The sequence below is a fragment of the Poecilia reticulata genome, unplaced genomic scaffold (genome assembly GCF_904066995.2).
Source record: "Poecilia reticulata unplaced genomic scaffold, P_reticulata-male-v2 Scaffold_43, whole genome shotgun sequence".
Lineage (NCBI taxonomy): Eukaryota > Metazoa > Chordata > Actinopteri > Cyprinodontiformes > Poeciliidae > Poecilia > Poecilia reticulata.
The window spans coordinates 54,534-73,199 of record NW_027675141.1 but is presented as its reverse complement, the minus strand read 5'-3'; the positions used below and the strand labels follow the sequence as shown (position 1 = coordinate 73,199).

Below are 18,666 nucleotides of genomic sequence, written 5' to 3'. Positions count from 1 at the left end.
AGTGCACATCTGTTCTTTTGCAGCATCCTGAATGAACTGTCTTTATTGTATTTGTCTCTCATTAGGGATTTCATCAGTTCTTTGTGTCTGAGCCTGAATTCTCTGTTTTTTGCATAAAGCTCAGTCTTATAAGACCTCTGTCTCTGTCTAAATGTTGGATTATTTCTGTATAAATTTCTCATGTAGCTTTTCTGTCGTTCCTGAAATCTAGGATTATTTCTGTATAAATTTCTGATGTAGCTTTTCTGTCGTTCCTGAAATCTAGGATTATTTCTGTATAAATTACTCACATAGTATTTTTGTCTCTGTTTAAATTTTCATTCTCTTTGTATGCTGTTCTGATGCGTGATCTCTGTTTCTCTTTAAACTCATAACTCTGTCTATACAGATTTTTCATGTACAGGTTTTTCTTCTGCTTCCTTTCAGGGTTGTTTTGAAAATTCCTGTGAGAATAAGATATTTTCTTTGCTCTGAAGGACTCGCTTAATGCATAGTTTTCTCTTTCCTTCCTTTTTGATTCTCTTTTCTTTGTTTCGGTATCTCTGCCTTAAGTAGTCTCATCTTCATCTTTTGTCTTTTCGCTTTAGGGCACTTTGACAGTTTCAAAGACATTTCCAAAAGAACACTTGTTGCATTTTTTGTTTCACTGGAAATGGGGAGTACTATATTTTCTTGTGTGACAGACGACATAAAACTAACTGCATTAGATACACCTTCAATTACATCATCAGAAGGACCACTTGCAACAGGACACATGACTTCAACATTGATGTTTGACTCAAGAGCAGGAATGTTTTGTGTCAGGGAAGCAGACTCAACCTCTTGCTGAACAGCAGTTGGTGTCTCGGATTCATTTAACAGTGGAGAGGTGCCAACTGTGTCTGAAGCGTCTCTCTGGTAAAATGAGAGGGGCTGGAGTTCAAATGCACAAGATGATGGAACATTAAGCATTGTGTACACTGATTTTAATCTGTGAATCATGTCACTAAGACGGGAAAATTTCAGCATCACTGCTGTGCCAAAGTTTAAAAGATTGCATGTCATTGGCATTCCATTTTTGTTCCTTGTGTGTGGGTCAAAGTATCCATACTCACCAAATCTGCTTCTAAAAACCCCAAAGGCCAAGTCTGACATGATCAGCAGCCCATATTGTACATCTGATGACAATTGTCTCAATGCTTTTTCCAGGCTTGGAAAACTCTGTCCACCTCCAAATGTTCCACATACGGGTACTGGAGTCATGGCGATCTGATATGTTGACCTGCGTGCCAGTACCTCATTTGGTAGTTCATCAGTTGCCAAATGGATGCTACGAGGAAATCTTTCTCTAGCCTGTCTGTACACGGCATCACCTTTATCCAGAATGAGGTCAAGATCTGGTCTGGTAATTGTTTCATTCTCATGGAAAAAAGCCAGAAAAACCAAACTGTTTGCCATACACTGACTGTTCCTGTATTTTCCATATTTTAACGAATCTTGACTCCGTGAGGCACACACATTTATCACTGATGGCTGAAGTTCTACATTAACTCGAGACTGCTGAGCTGAACCACGTCCCCTTTTCACCATGTCAGCATAAGACATTTGTGATGCACTTTTGTATCTCTTGCATTATGCTGAAATACTGGTTTGGCAGTGTTTCCATTAGATAGTGTCACAGAAGATAAACTGTTTTCACTTATATTGTTTACCTGCTGTCGTTCAAAAGACTCTCCAACTGACTTGTTCTCCGAGTCAGTACCTGTCACTTTATCGCTCTGAGGCTGTTTCTCCTTCTGCCATCTGAGCTTCTGAGCCTGGGAACGCTGATTCTTTCTGGGCATTGTTGTTTAGACTTCTGGACAGGTCAGGCAGGAAACAGCAACTCCAATGGTCGTTGTTGATCTTTTTATCTCAAGATAAGCAGATACAACACAAAACTACACCAATGCACTTACAATCAATGTATTAGTGTTGAATAGCTAGTCAGTACAAACCTGTGAACAAACCTGAAGTTCAGTCCAACGTCAGTAGCAGCAAGCAGGAACACGAATTAGGCAGCTCAGATAAAAACTGAGCTTTACTTCAGTCCAATTGGAATTTTGTTCAATAAAGATTTAGCTCAGAAGATTAATTTTCAGTTTTTAAATGTATACAGATCAAGTATTTAGTTGATCTGTTTCAGAAATTATTTAAAATAGAAAATTATAATCCAATTTTGAAATAGAAGTGTTTTTAAACTTCAGGTCCAAATCAGATTACTCAAAAAGACATCTTAGAAATATCAAACTTTAAAGCTTTAAAAAAAATTTTTTTTTTACTGTTTTTGACTTTATGGCAATAGTGGTATATAAATATATTTTGTCAGATGAGAGCTTTACTTAAGTCCAATTAAAATTGGAGCAATGCTCTTCAGCAGAAAGTAAACTTTGTTTTCAATTTAAAAATTTATACAGATCAAGTTTTTAGTTGACCTGTTTGAGTAATTAGTTATTTTCAGCCAATTTTGAAATAGAAGCTTTTCAAACTTATTAGATTACTCAACAATGACGTCTTACAAGTGTCAAGCTTCCCAGTTATTTACTCTTACGGTGGAGAGAGGTAGACAGGAAAGACAGAGCAGTGAGAGGGGAGATTCTCTCAGATTCTCAATGATAGTCAGATGAGTTACTGATGAACTCGATAGAAGTAGGATTTCTCAAATATATAGCCACAAAATCAATGCCACAAAATTCATGTCACAAAATCAATAGAAGAACTGTTCAGAGGTCACAGGACGTAAGATGTGAGTGGAAAACAGATCTAGTTACTGGTAAACTAGATTAAGAGAGACAGGCAAACATCAATTTGGCAGTAAACTGATGGTTGAAGAAATAAAGGGAACTCTGGTTACTGGTAAACCAGGCTCCTGAATTCGGAAAAACCAGGCCACCTATTGGGATGCTGGTTTTTGAAGAAATTCGTAGGAGAGTTTAGGGATGGGATAGTAAAATGCACAGTAAATGGTTTTCCAGATATGTTGGAAGGAAGAGGAAAGGAAAAAACACAGTTGGAAAATTAAAATGCTTACGACAGTGGGTAGAAAAGAGGGTCCGTGGAACACCTGCGAGACAAAGAACAGCCAATAGACATCAAAATAAAACATTCTCAACAGAGCAGCTTCTGGGTCAGATTTCATCTGAAAAGGTTCAAACTGTGAAGAGATTCATACCTACTACTATTGTGAACTAAGCTTTGTGGTGTGAATTGGGTTGTTGCTGTGTTTTCATGACCTTTATTGAAATAGTTCAATGAATGTAGATTATGATATTCTTACTGAAATAAGATGCATCCCAGCATACCAACAGATAAAAGAGCCAGTTGCTTTAGCAGAATTTAATGTTGACTTGACCTTCTTCATCACAGAGATTAAAGTGAGTGACAGAAAACCTCATCACGAGTCCAGAAAACAACTCAGAGGGTTGTTGCAGTACTGAGTCATGTTTCTTACAGGGTTTTGGACAACAGGGTCGTCATGTGAGCATAACCAACATATCCTGTTTGGATCTAATTTAAAGCAAATGTTTGTGGATATGATTTTATTCAAATTGTGTGTGAGTCAGGTTGGATCAGCTGTGACAGCTCGGCTGATCCACGTTGAAACATCCGCTCACCAGGGAGGAAGGTGTTTGGGTCCACTTCTCTCTGTGAGGGAGAGTAGAAACAGTTTGTTAGTAGCTGACCAGAAAACCTTCAGGAGTCCAGAACACACATATCCGCTAAGGTTCTTTGTCCTCTGTACACAAGCTGCTTTGATCTAGACATTTCTGGACGTTTCAGCTAACTTTTTAAATCAGATAAAGCCACATGCTGCTAGTACTCACCTCACTGAGCAGAATTTGGTGGAAATATCTAGGTTGTCTGAAAGGAGGAAAATAACAGTTAAATTTATTGAATTTATTTAACAAAGGCACATAGACAAAACAGACTAACGTAAAAAGCAGCAGTCCTATGTTTGCATCACTCTGCTTCTGCTGTGAGCATCTGTCCCTAATAGGGCCATTTTAATAGTGCATTTGAAATTCTATTGCAATGAAGAGTGGGGAGTGACACTATTACCTTATTTATGTTTTCAGACAAGGTTCTGTCTAAGAGGATTTTTTAAAAAGACATCGAGTCTGTTTTTTAGATACTAAGATTGTAATGTATATGGATTTTAGACAGCTCATAAGATCACCACCTTGTTACACATTTGTTTAGTGCACAAAGATGGTAGCACAGTCCAGAAAAAAATATTTCAACAAAATGAGGAAGTTTGCTAAAAAGCTTTAAATATTTTCAGTCCAATTTGTGAGATTTCTGTGTTCATAAAATGTTGGTTCAGAATGAAACTGTCAAAAACATTCAGGTTTTCCACATTGTCACTGTCTAATCGTATATTTCCAAATTTATTGTTAAAAACATTTGCGCTCGACAGGCTGCTGAACTTTGCAATGTACTTACCAGGCAAAGAACGCTGGTGAGCAGTTTTCTTTCATCTGTGAAAAGACACTGTGTGTTATCTCACAATTATTGACTTGATCAGAAAAATACACAACACGTTGTGTATATTTAGGTGAATTCCAACAGTTAACACGTTAGAATGGTTTTCAGTTAAGACATATAGTAGGCGTCAATGATAGCATATCATGCTAACGGTCGGCACCCATCAGAAATAGGAGGGTTAGCGGTTTATAACTTCATTATGGTATGGCGATTCGTTAAGAAGCGATTATTAATATCTTTAAGAATGAAACCGTCTTTCATCTCTTACATTTTCTGATTATTGCAAGCCAGCTCTGCACGTCACAACCCAAGAACAAAGCAACGTTTATCGAACAGCCTCTTAACGGCTGACAGTCCGTTTCAGTTGAACTGAAAAGTCTAATCAACTCCGAGGTTACCGTAGCAATTTTATACATATTTAGCTGAATAGAAGCTGATCATGAAGACAAATACTAACATACATGGTTATAAATTAAGTCAATTGGAAATACCCTCTGCAATCTGAATGGACAGGTTTTCATACGAGATACCGTCAATTTTAGCATATGCTAATGATTGTTTGCTATCAGAAAAAAACTCCGTATAGCGGCTTTCAGCTTTATTAAGTTACAGCCACACTTAAGAAGCAATTATGTAATAACTATTTGACAAGGAAACCGTCTCTCATTGTTTATAATTTTATTATCACGACAGACCCAAATAACACACCGCTTACCTGTTGGGGACAAACGAAGAAGTGAGAACGTAACGGCAAAGAACGTCACGTCATGTGTCAGAGGCATTCAGGAGGACTCGGATATTTCCACTTCGATTACGACTGTGGCTTTTACATGCTTGTTAAATCAATTCAAGAAAGATTTGGCACCAATTTTAAGTCTCATGTACAATTCGGGTTTTGAAACAAACATTTTGAACTGCATTTATTTTTTATCGAATTAGAATTAATTATAACATTCAAAATTATATAGACTAATTATTAATTCCCTTCGTTACTTATGCCTTACTGTGACTTTTGTTGAAAGTTCAAAATGTATTGGCATAAATTGTTATTAAATAACACTGCTTCTTCATCACTGTCATAAAAAAATATTAAATAGAAAATATAAATGTAATTTACTGTGGGAGAGGCGCTCATCAAATGCTGGTGACGTTCATTGAACGCCACTTAAAGCCACTCAACTGCGCATGTCCATAAAGCCGTGGCAGGTTAACGTGTTCTTGTTTGTGCTCTTGTTCTCGCCACAGACATAACAACTAACACACTAAAGCAGGACTGTCGGCAAAAGCGGGCATTGGGAGAAATTATCCACCTCAGAGTCATGGTCACATCCATACTTATAGGTCTTTTTTTCTTCATCCCGCAGTTAATAAAATTAACGGCGGGCCAGATTAGGATTACACAAAACCACAGGTGCAAACCGGAGGTGCAAACCATTTAAGCAAAATTTAAATAATTAGATTCAAAATCAGATAGACTCCTTATTTCCCTTTGTTACTCATGTTTTACTGTGGCTTTTATTCAAAGTTCAAAATGTATTAGATTTAAGTCTTATTAAATAGCATTGCTTTTTCATCACTATCATGAACAGCGTTCTGTTGATGAATGACCGCTCTCACTACTTGTAGCTGACCAGATTTAGGGCGGCCATCTTGGAGCGGTCCACCCACTCAGCGTTATGTGTTTAACAGTCACGATGACGTATCAGCCCATTTAATCAATCATAACACGCGTTTTTGTTACTGGAAACCATGTTCAAACATCTGTATGGAGGACCAAAACTGACATAATAATAAATAAAAGAATAAATATATATACTATATATTTTCTTTTTTATTTCTCCATACACATGACTTTCCATCAAGAAAAATAGACATTTTTATTTATTATTTCCTAACCGTATTTATTTCTTGATGTATTTATTTATTATTTCCTCGCTGTATTATTATTCACTCCTTCGTATTATTATTCACTCCTTCGTATTATTATTCACTCCTTCGTATTATTATTCACTCCTTCGTATTATTATTCACTCCTTCGTATTATTATTCACTCCTTCGTATTATTATTCACTCCTTCGTATTATTATTCACTCCTCCGTATTATTATTCACTCCTCCGTATTATTATTCCCTCGTCCGTTTTATTATTCCCTCGTCCGTTTTATTATTCACGAGGGAATGTAAATATGTAAATGAGGAGGCCTGCTTTCTATGTCCTGCTCTTCTATTGGGTCAATCAACCGGAAACAGAACGATCAGTCTGCAGATCCATTGTTCATGCCTTTCTACTTTGCGCTTTCGGCCTCAGTTGAGCAGTACCTAAGGTATGGCGGAGTCACATGGCGGACGCTCAGTTTCTGACTTGTTAAGGGAGGCTGCGAATAGGTTGGAGGAGTTGGAACGCGGTAAGTGTTTGGCTAACTATACTTTTGGAAATTTGTGGAAGATGTTAATCATACTCTCGTTTCATTAGCAACCACCGGTTCTACTCCTCCGACACAAAGTCCCAGGGCCAGGCCAACGCGCAATTTTAGTAAGTGTTCTCTTGTTCCCGTCCTTGTGTTTTTTTTTATTTTTTTTTACTATTTTTAATGTAATTCGTCAGCTTATGTTATGTTACTTCGTTATTGTACTTAAGTACATTTATTGAGTACTTTCTCCACCACTGATGGGCGGGGCGGAGCAGCAGGAAGACGCAGGTGGAACCGTATCAGATGGGGAATCGTGGATTGACATACTCCCGTTTCCTCCCACAGTCCATAAACACGACTGTCAGGTTTATTGGTCTGTCTAAATCAGGGATGTCCAAAATGTTTTTAGTGAGCGCCAAAATGCAGAAAAATAAATGAAGGTATTTAGAGTCTAAATTATCCGTAGTTGTGAGTGTGTGTTCATGTTGCTTACAATGCCAGACTTTCTCACATATTTTGACACATTTCTCATCATTTTCACAGCATCAACAACACCTGGAAATGTTGATTTTGCAGGACGGCATCCGGTTGATGGTGAGCTATTTCATAGTTTTTAAAAAAGGTTTTAAAAAGGTTTTTAAAAAATTGTCTTTCTTAAGTATGTAACTTTGGTGCTTTGAACACTTGATTATTTTCACCCTCAGCTGAGGTTTCTAGACTGTTTTCCAGCCGGACAAATCTAAGGCATCAGAGACGGACAAATCCCGTCTGTCAGACGACGTATACACACAGTTTCTGTTGTCTTGCACGGAAAGACTCCTCGGTTGTCCCAAGACGACAGGACAAAGAGCGTCTCCAAAGAGCTGGGCTGGGAGAAAAACGCATATGTTTCCGAGGTGGGTTAGTTATGTTACTGTTGCTTTACTATTTTGCTTGTCTAACAATGTATGTAAAATGTTTTAGTTCCATAAATTAAAGTGTGTTTGTAAGGACAAACCAATTATGTGTCTTTAAAAGGCCACACTGGTTTGCAATACATCAAACAATTTTATTTTGACAAGTTTGATACATTTCTTCAAAATTTCTTGCTTAATTTTTAAAATGTAATGATTTATGTTTCTTATTTGTTTGTAGAGTGCAGCAATGTACTACTAATGGAATGTCTTTCTTTTGTTAAACTACTTATTTTTATTGAAAACAGACAGACATTACATTTGTTATTACATTTAGTGGACGTCAAAGACTCCAATGATAAGGTTTCGATAGACAAGTTCCTTCATTTTTATCTTTTGTTTATGTTATTTTTCAGGTAACTTCAAAAGTTCTGAAGATTTTTCTCACTGGCTGTATGACAATTATCCAAAGTTGAGGAATAGTGGCGGATACGAGCTCCTTAGATCATCTGGTAACACGAGATCTCGCCAGCTTACACTTATACACTGTCCTAACGAAGGATACAGTGTAGAATACCTGAAGGCACCGAGCACCATGATTTTTCACTCCACTATATACATCCGGCCTGTTCAATCCAATATCAGCATGGAGCAGGTAACTACATATTTTTACTCTGAAATATGATCACTGAACTTGCACTTTAAATCTTGGCTCACAACTGTACAACTGTAATAATCGCTACATTGTTTTATTGATATTTTTGTACTAATAAAATGCACAGGCATTGTGAATTTAGAAATTATCAGTGATAGATGTTTATATCTATCTATCTATATAGACCAGTGGCTATATAGGATCATATTGAATTATTATTGGATCATATTGAATTATGATCATATGATCATAATGATTCAATCCGACTAGGTCATAGTCGGACATGGGGTTCGGGGCCATCGACCGGTGTTCTATCAGATAGCCATACGCTGTCAGGATAGCATACATGCAGTTAGTACGCATGCCCGCGCATGCGCATTAAGAAGTCCAACCGTCAGTGGAGTTGTCAGTTCAGCATACACAACACGTTATGACGAAAATAAGTCATTAAATTGTCTATAATATCACATGATAACTAGATAAATATACATGCGTTGTCGTGGTTTCAACGTGTATTTAAAGCAGGTCTTGTTGCTGCTACAGTAAATTACAACACACGCCGTGTAAAACTCATTAACCTACTTAACCGCTAAGTCAGGATGCCATACAGTTGTTCATAACAAAGTGTATGATGATCTACGTCATGATTATATGTTGCTGATTAAATAAAATCATATGGTAATGACTGCGTATACATGTCTGAGCTAAGCGTATGACTATCTGACAATGTATGCTGATCTGACAGAACACCGGCCCCTATCATGTTTCAAGCTCCACCACTGAGAGATACTTATTTTAATCTTTATATGTATTTGCTTTCTATGTAGGAAGAAATCGATTGTCATTCCGGCCAATTTTCTGGACCACTGACACCATGTCTTTTTTGTGGAGAGGACTTTCCTTTTTCACAGATGAGGACACACAATCAGTCATGTTCAAGGTACTGACCTAAATCTAAAGTACTCAGCTATACACAATGTTGGACTTAAAAATGTAAAATGCTTTCCCAGACATTTATATTACCTGGATTTACAAATGAGTCACATATACCTATGTAAGAATTGCCTTCATATACCATTTTACAGATTCTTAGGTTTATTCTTTGCTATGAAGTGGTAATGGCTTAATCGAAATTTACTCTTAGTTTATTGTCAGTTTAATTTACATAATTTTAAAAATTAACTTTTAATAAAATTTAATATTTAAATTAACATAACATGGATATTTTTCATTTAGAATACATATATATTTTTTGGGTAATAATAAATAACATGAATGATGTACATCCTTATTTGTAATTGTTTCAGAATATCACAGGTTGACAGGGAAAGACAGACAGAAAATGACACTGGAGAGGAATCTATCCCTTCCACCAGGGGAACAAGTCGCACCTCTTCACTGCAACATGCTATAGATATAGGGGAAAATACAGGTTCAGATCAGGGTTTGTACAGTGATATCTGCAACCAACTGCAGCAATATTTTGTGTATTTTTAATGTCAGTCCATTGAGTTTGCAAATTAATAGAAGCCGACTTGTATTAAATGTGTCTTATAACTTGTGCTATGACTGTTTTTTATCTTTAGCTGGTCCTTCTACTTCTACAAGTGTACAACTGGCTAATCCTCCAGAAATTGAAAATGATCAGGGACATGGTAATTGGCATTATTGTATCATACTTCAGACTTCAATCTATTACTCAGTAGATGTTAAGATTTTCCGTTTATGTCAATGGTCACTTGGGCACCTATTGAAAACAGTGGCTTTCCATTTTTTTTTTCAAATTGATCGTGCTTGTTTGTCATTGTGACGCAAACCTGCTGCTCATGTCATGACATTTGTTATAAAATGTTTTTTTCAATATTCAATGACACACACTCATGTAATAATTATAAAAGGAGACCAGCGCATCACATTAACAAAGTTTGTTTCATTTTGAAAACTGTGCCTTCTTTTATTAATGAGGCCCCAGTTGTTCAGTTGCTACATGGAGTATGGAATGTACATGATTAGAAAAAATGTAAGGATAGAATAGATGTTTTGGTAAAAGTCTGGTTTTGTAGTCATGTCTTTACTTAAAAATTAATACAGCACTGATTTTTGTCCTGTTCATGTCTCTGTTAAGCTTGGATTACAGAACCTCTCCCAGCAAAAGCTTCTGAACTGTACATTGACTCAGTACGTAAAGCGAACAAGGATAAAGACAGTCTGACATTTACTCTGAGTTTAAAGGAAAGCCTGAAGGAAAGGAACCGTGCCATTATTGGATTCTACAAAAGACCACGAGTGCAGTGGACCAACCCACTGCACTGCCAACTCATAGGTAAAAATGACATGAAATAATTTTTATCATTATAATCACGTTGGGAACACGTTTGGCTTATGCTCAACAATAAATTATTTCATAACAGTCAAATATGAACTTGCTTATATGCACAAATTTGGTATGACTGACTGTTGGATCGTAATTGTTTGATTTGTCATATGGCATATGTTCTTTAACTAAGGTAAAATGCCTTTTAAATGTAATTGGTCCTCCATAGCTTGTTGATATTGCAATAACACATTATTTAAGATGGTTACAATTTATATTTAAACTTGAAAGCACTTTTAAATGCCTTGCTGGTGAAATAGGATATATAAATGCAATATGATTCAATAAATGATTTATGTAATGGATATGCTAAAAATGTATTAAATATTGTTAGATTAGATATTACGTCTTTGGATGGAGATTAACAAAATTAAAATTAAATTAATTTTTTCTAAACAAAATATAAATTTATTTATTCATTTAATTAGCCAGTAACTGCATGGACACAAACTCTTGCAAGAGTTGCTTTGATCTTTTTCACACAACTTATCTTCTTTCTACCTCTTTCTTAGGTGATACCGCAATTGGGGATGGTGTCAATCGACATATACTTTCCATAGTAATGTATCATCTCCAAAATGGATTCCTGCTAGCTGAAGAAAATGGTACGGTTGTTTTGTTCATTGTCTTGTCCTGGCAGCTATGCTATGGAGGTAGTTCAGTAAAAATATGTTTATTTAAATATCTACATAATATCTTAACAGATGTGACAACATTGTTGTTCGAGGGTGAGCAGGACCATTTAACTCCCTCCACATCAAGGTTGCTTACAGAAAGCGACTTTTTTGTGGTGGCAGGTAGAATGATTGGCCACAGCTTCCTGAATGGTGGACCTCGTCTGGTTGGTCTCAGCCCTGCCATTATGCACGTGCTGATTGGAGGGGACCCAGAAACCGCCACTTTAACAGAGTCAGATTGTGCTGACCAAGACGTACGGGAAGTTGTATCAATGGTTAGATTAATGTATTTATTTTCTTTTTGCGCAATTTTGGATGCCCTTCATATATACTTAGAGATTTATATGTTGCTGTGCATATCTATCAATTGATGTCAAACTGTTTCATTTCTTCAAAATTACATATGTAGTTACAAGGAACAAAGGAATTGAGTGAAGAGGAGAAGTCTAAGGTCCTCGCTTTGACGCTGCCATGGGATCTTCCCGGCGTTACATCCAAAAATAGATTTTGGCTCAAGGAGAAAATCCTTCTACATGCTGTAAGTTAAAATGCATGCAGAAAAAATGTCTTATGAAAGGCCATACATTGAGGTAAAAGTGTCCCAATGTTGTTGTACAGTCACTGCAGTCATTATAGTCTTACCTTGCACAATGTATAAGTGTTGAAAGTAAAGACAATTTCTATAAAGACAGAAGGTATGTAATATTAAAGACAAATATGTCTCTTTGTATTACAGATTGTGATAAACATTTTCTTTTAATTTTTTTAATTTTGAATACTCTAATCATAAATTTAAAAAATAACCTAAAAAAGTGTCATGATGATAAATCCTTTAAAAGCAATAAAGAGCATGTCATTAATTCCATACAAAATTTTTAAATTATATTTCTAAGCTTCCAGGACAACCTCTTAAGTACAACACAGAGCATAACAATGTACCTTCTTCTCTTTAACATTGCAATGACCATTGAACTAACTGTCGTCTGTTTTTTTTGTTTTGTTTTTTTATTTTCAAATGTCTTACAGTGTATCACAATGTTTTTCTTATGTTTTGTAGGTTTTGGAAAGAACAGAAAAACAAGTCAAACAAATTCGAAGAGGACTCAAAGACACAGGCGTTTTAGAATTTTTCAGTTCAAGGCCTGATGCTTTGCCTTTACTTTTTCCAAGGGCCAGAGAGGCTGAAATAACTCCACAGGTAAGTTCACATTGCACAGCTTACAATTACACAATGCATGCAAAGTTGTTGTTTTTTTCATATTAAACTAAAAACCATTAAGAATATATTTTGGGGATGGGGCCTACATACAGTGCTTGTACACGTGAAGTTATATGCACTTGAGACATGTTACTGCACAGTACATACAAATGCATGACACTGTTTACACTTGTATTTCATATGTCTCTTCTGCACATTAAAACACTAAACAAAAGACTTTACACATTCTTAGGCCTACCTTTATACGCATCTTTTTCAAATCTTCAATAACCTATATGTAGATGAATGTTTTTGCATTTCATTTCTTTGTGCAGATGTTACTTGATAACATCAACTGGCCTAATGACGAAGAGATCGATGAGGACATAGTCTCTTTGGAAGATCACTGTCTGATTATGAGTTTCCTTCGCAGATTCATCGAAAGTGGTAAGAAATTATTTAAAAATACATTGGGTTTTTTCAAAACTTAATTGGGAAGAGTTTTTTCACAGATGTATTAATTAAATTTTAATCTTAACATAATTTTTGTATTTGTGTGCCGTAAAGGGACGTCGGACATCCTAAGGAATCTACTAACCTTTTGGACTGGCTGGGGTCTGGTCAGCTCCAATCTGGAGATTCAAGTTGTTGACTGCAGTCTCCCGCAGTCATCTACTTGCTTTCTGATGTTGAAATTGTCAAAAAATGACAAAACCTATGCAGACTTCCACCAAAACCTTATGGCCAGCATTTCATCAAGCTATTCAGGTTTCGGACTAATTTGAACCAGGCTATTGCAACGCGTTACAAGTTTACGCACTTAGACATGCCCCATGACATTTCTTGTCAAAGTTACAACTTTCTAATTTTCTGTAATGGTTCTGAAGTAATGTGTAGTGCACTTGTTAATTACTCGAGTTTGACAGAACTTTGCATTATTGTTTAAAATATAACTGCTTCAAGTTATTGTACAACTTATTGAAGAGCTTGTTCTTGATGCTATCAATTGTTTACTAAGTTTACCTAGTCATTTGTAGTATCACACAAAAACTTTCAAAATATAAAACCATAGTAATACTTTATTTCTTAGCTTGAAATTAATTAAACCTACAAGCTAAAATCTGATATATATTGATTTATAATGAAAAGTCATATTAAAGGTGTTTTTATTACAGAAACATGTAAGTAGCACATTTAAACACTGAATATTGTTAATTTCCAAATAGTTCACATCAAGTTTATTGTCTTTTCAATTACAAAATGTAACTGGACCACTGTGTAAGATTATGTGATGGTTATAAATAAATAGCAAGTTGTTTCTGTTATAATGGAGTTAATTTTATTAACTTTTCGTCTGAAAAGGAGCAACATACATTATGATAATAAATTACACACTCAAAGAAAATATTTTTATCTAATAAGGAAACAAAGTTGCATCAAATTTTCAAGGACGTTTCTTTTGTAGCCTCTATTTACATATTTCCAAATATTTCAGTGAGAATATCAACTGTCTGTTGATAAACATTTATCACATTAGAAAACAAGGTCGTTGGATCTGGTAGTCTTTCAATTTCCACCTGAGTCAAAGGCCTTGGAAGCTCTACCTCTGGCACAGTCACGCCATCGTGATGGTGACCATATTGCCTCTCCCCATCAATACCATACTGGTTGTCAACCTGTCAAAGATTTAAGAAATCGTGATATAAATAAATCCAAATTAGACACACTGTAGTTTTTTTTTAAAACACACAAGTTAATTTATAATTAAACTTTGTGAAATGGAACACATTACACAAACCTGTGTGGGGTCGCCATCTTCACGTTGGTTTTGAGACCACAACAGTAGTGGTGACTGGTTCCGTTCTGTACGTAGTCTGTGGTTGTTCCAGCCGTCCATGAAAAATCTCAGATGTCTGTTGATTTGAGGTAGAAAGGTCCAGTGTAATGCGTATAAGTGCACCTCGTTGTCTGTTTGCAACAGGCCCTCGGTCTCCAGGTAGCAGAAAGTTGTATAAAACAGATCCAACACTGCCCCAAATACATCTCTCCACAACCTCTCAATCCTGGATTGAAAGACATTTTAATGAGAAAAACAAGGATCTCATAATACACTTATTTAAAGACCAACAACTTTAAATTCTATTTACATTATGTCACTCAATGTTATTCATGTCCTGTAAATGTATTTAGTCTTTAGAAAACAAATTGAATGGTTATTTAAAAATCTTTAATAACAGTCTGAGCGTCAATAATTTTCAGCAAATTCAGTCATGTGTACTACAAAAATGTGAAGACACAGACAACTGTACAAAGCCTTGGACTGCTACACAAGTTAGATGAGTTAGAGCAGTTTAGTCTTCCAGCAGCCCATGACCATGGAGACAAAGGAGAAGACGTGAGAGAAAACAAAAGCTAGGGTGTCATGGACTTGCACATCAGCTAAAAGCTACCCTTTCCAAATGATAGCTTGAAAGCAATGTATCATTGCTTTCATGTAGTCCATTAAGCTTCATGGATTACATGAATCTTAATGTAACCACCAAAAGGGAAACAAGAAACTGCTGCTTTCTCTTTTTCTGCAAGACATGGATAAACTATTTTTTTCCTGATAATGCCATAAGGCTTGGAGGGGCTAACAACTTTTATTGCATGACAGGAGTCATGCTCTTACAGGTAAATCCAGTATAGGTTGTGTTTGGATTTACATTAACAGCTGGCTTCACAACGCCACCCTGGTATCCAGTTATTGCTCTGTAGACATTGAGTTCATGATTTTGAGTTCCATATCTTTATACTAACCTCGGTAATTTGGTTATTTTTAATGCTATTTTTAAAAAGGTAGCAATTTCCATGTAAGTAGTCAATATGAAAAAAAAGGATAATGGATAATAAATATAGAATTTAATTTTAATACCTCTGGTTATGTGTGCTTCTTCCTGTTATGTGAGAATTTCTGTTATGTCCTCTGGTTGAAACCATGAAGTGTGCCACTAGTACGTTCTCTCCTCCTTTGTCTGAACGAACACGAGATGGCACTCCATATGTGTTCACAGCTTCAAGAAAGCTGTCAAGAACTGTTGTGGCACGGTTGTTTGTAGCAGCAGTCAGGTAAACAATGAGGCGGCTAAAGCCGTCAATGCCCCGTGAACAACGACTCGCCATCTATATAGAGAAAAAACATTTTTTGATTAGCACTGGTAGAAGAAACTTTATTTTTATTGTTGGATGCATGATTAAAACTCACATAGAAATAAAATCATAACTGCAGTGCAATTATTAAGCTAAGTCCATGTTTACGTTAAATAAAATAGTAGTTCCATTAAGGGTTAATTTCTCAATTAGGAAAAGCTGAGAAAAAAGTTATCCTTTTTTGTCTCACTTTGAAAAATGGCATTAATAAAAGTAATCTGTATAATCATCAGCACTTGAAGTCCTTATTCCCTATTTGTAAAAAGTACATGTATTTTTAATGTCAACTTAATTGCTCTTTTTAAAAAATTACATTAATAAGTAATCATGAGCAGGCAAAAAAATTTATAGGAATCAATTTTTACTTTAATGCTTTTCATTATGTAAATGTAATGAAGCAGCTATAGAAGTTTTACAAACATCAATCAAATGGTTTTTTTTTTCTTAATAGGCCTATTCTTTTCATAATAGGTGTGACCCTTAATAAAATTATCAAAACCATTTCAAAATAGATGGTCATTAAAAAAGGAAAATTTGTATGCTTAATTTAGGAAGATTTAACATGTTTGATCAGTAGCTGCAGGTCACTAACTATATAGTTAAGCATTTATCTGGTCTTGTCATTTCTCTGTGTCCATAAAGTATCAGGAATTGTTGATATTATTCTATCAAATAAATAATTCTGACCGTATAAGTTTATGGTTTCCATCTATGTGCCACAAGCTGTTTGGAGCTGGCACAGAGTATCTTCTACGACGAACAGTGCGAAGCTGGAAAGTGTGCGTCAATATTCCTTGCTGGTCAACTCGGTGCATTGCTTCTTGCACTCTTCTTCCTTGAAAATTTAAGTAAACCATAATTAAAGCATATTTTATTTGGAGGTGAAGAACATTTATCATCAATTGAATGATATATAAAACCGCAATTATTGTTTGTATAAGCAGCCACAGGCTCATCTGTTGACTTACTTTGGATATGAATACCTCGGGCATTCAAGTAGCCCAATAACATCTTGTATCCTGTGTTAGGGTGATAACTTAGAATGTCTCGCACAACTCCATCGAGCTCATCATCTTCTATGTTGCTGTATAATTGAGATATTCTAAAAGAGAAATAAAAAGCAACACAAAGTGAAGTTACACACACAGAATGAATTGCAGGAATAATTACCATAATAGTTATGTGGAAGAATATTAATGGTGGACAGCAAAAAATTCGTAAATACTTTTCTGATGCCATCTAAAACTAAATATATTACTATTAATCAATCAATCCATCAACACTTATCATTATCCTAGTTGGGTGATGATGGGTGAGGTAAACTATCTCCAGAGGTTAAGAGGTCAGAAGCAGGGTTAGAACAGAGAACGAGCAAATCATTAATGAATATGAATATCTCACAATTCTGAACTTCTTCAGTGAATTAAAGGCTCAAGATGACATGTTTTATTAGTAAATTTGATATTTGGACATTTGAACACAACAGATCAGAAACATGCGGTCAGGGGAGGCAGAGCGTCAGCTGTCATCAAGAAAAAATAATATAATGATAACATTATTTATAATGATTTTTGCACCCTGTTTTTCCATAGCTAAACACTAACATGAATGGGATCTTATGATTTAGATTAAGTCAGTACCTCAACAGCCATGAAACATAACCACACGCAACTGAAACAGATGTTCTGTAACAACTGGAATTATAATACTAATATTAAATACAAATAAGTTCCAAAAAGCAAAAGAAATATCACACATGCTTACCTTATACCGTACTCTGCCATTCGCCTGTGAACTGTTCTTTCACTGACCCCAAAAAGTCTGCCAATATCCATGACGGATACACCAGCAAGAAGAAATGATTCCAATACCTCAGCAGGCAGCAAATATCCAGGTCTTCCAACTGTTCTTGTGTGGTACACAGATTGGTGCAAACGGCAAGCCACTTCCTCCAACATCTGGACAACTAATGAGTCAGCATCATTATCCGTGTCTGCAGCTAGCTGGACCAGCAACTCCATAAAAACATTGACACGAAAAAGCAAATAGTCATCACTGACTGTGCTACTTTCAGCTAAATTGGCAAGGTGCCTTAAATCCTCAGCAATCCTACGATACATGTCTTAGATTTTTTAAAATTCCTCTAAAAAAGGTTGCTCTGCTAAGAGAAGCACAGCGCAGGCATGAACAATGGATCTGCAGACTGATCGTTCTGTTTCCGGTTGATTGACCCAATAGAAGAGCAGGACATAGAAAGCAGGCCTCCTCATTTACATATTTACATTCCCTCGTATACGGACGAGGGAATAATAAAACGGACGAGGGAATAATAAAACGGACGAGGGAATAATAAAACGGAGGAGTGAATAATAATACGGAGGAGTGAATAATAATACGAAGGAGTGAATAATAATACAGAGGAGTGAATAATAATATGGAGGAGTGAATAATAATACGAAGGAGTGAATAATAATACAGAGGAGTGAATAATAATGCAGCGAGGAAATAATAAATAAATACATCAAGAAATAAATACGGTTAGGAAATAATAAATAAAAAATGTCTATTTTTCTTGATGGAAAGTCATGTGTATGGAGAAATAAAAAGAAATATATAGTATATATATTTATTCTTTTATTTATTATTATGTCAGTTTTGGTCCTCCATACATCTGTCAAAGCTTTATAAGCAATTGTATTTTTTAAGTATGTTTTTATTACATAGTTCAGCATATTTAAATATGATTAGTGGCTATAACAATAGAATA

At 35.7% G+C, this 18,666-nt stretch overlaps 1 protein-coding gene and 2 long non-coding RNA genes across 5 annotated transcripts; 1 reads left to right on the top strand and 2 right to left on the bottom strand.

The window, feature by feature from the left end:
* Positions 1–2,550: 2,550 nt before the first annotated feature.
* On the bottom strand, positions 2,551–5,023 carry LOC145550426 (uncharacterized). Its single transcript, XR_014086328.1, has 3 exons — positions 4,462–5,023; positions 3,843–3,879; positions 2,551–3,663 (listed from the first exon to the last, which is right to left on the bottom strand). It is a non-coding gene; the product is annotated as an uncharacterized LOC145550426 (long non-coding RNA).
* Positions 5,024–6,538: 1,515 nt separating this feature from the next.
* Positions 6,539–13,944, top strand: LOC145550421 (uncharacterized). Of its 3 annotated transcripts, none has more exons than XM_081604378.1 (15): positions 6,539–6,907; positions 6,976–7,035; positions 7,457–7,507; positions 7,618–7,809; positions 8,223–8,461; positions 9,289–9,401; positions 9,769–9,905; positions 10,048–10,116; positions 10,587–10,784; positions 11,348–11,440; positions 11,540–11,766; positions 11,922–12,050; positions 12,570–12,710; positions 13,046–13,157; positions 13,278–13,944. In XM_081604378.1, exons 1-15 carry the CDS (start codon positions 6,829–6,831, stop codon positions 13,493–13,495), a joined length of 2,058 nt encoding a protein of 685 aa, XP_081460504.1. In that variant the 5' UTR covers positions 6,539–6,828; the 3' UTR covers positions 13,496–13,944. The 3 variants fall into 3 exon arrangements, with proteins under 3 accessions (XP_081460504.1, XP_081460505.1, XP_081460503.1); XM_081604379.1 differs by having other exon boundaries at positions 6,661–6,907; positions 11,633–11,787; XM_081604377.1 differs by having other exon boundaries at positions 6,663–6,907; positions 11,540–11,787.
* A 79-nt stretch (positions 13,945–14,023) lies between these two features.
* LOC145550422 (uncharacterized) lies at positions 14,024–18,185 on the bottom strand. The gene is made up of 6 exons (XR_014086323.1): positions 17,664–18,185; positions 16,868–17,001; positions 16,587–16,734; positions 15,625–15,872; positions 14,509–14,773; positions 14,024–14,386 (listed from the first exon to the last, which is right to left on the bottom strand). It is a non-coding gene; the product is annotated as an uncharacterized LOC145550422 (long non-coding RNA).
* Between the last annotated feature and the right edge of the window lie 481 nt (positions 18,186–18,666).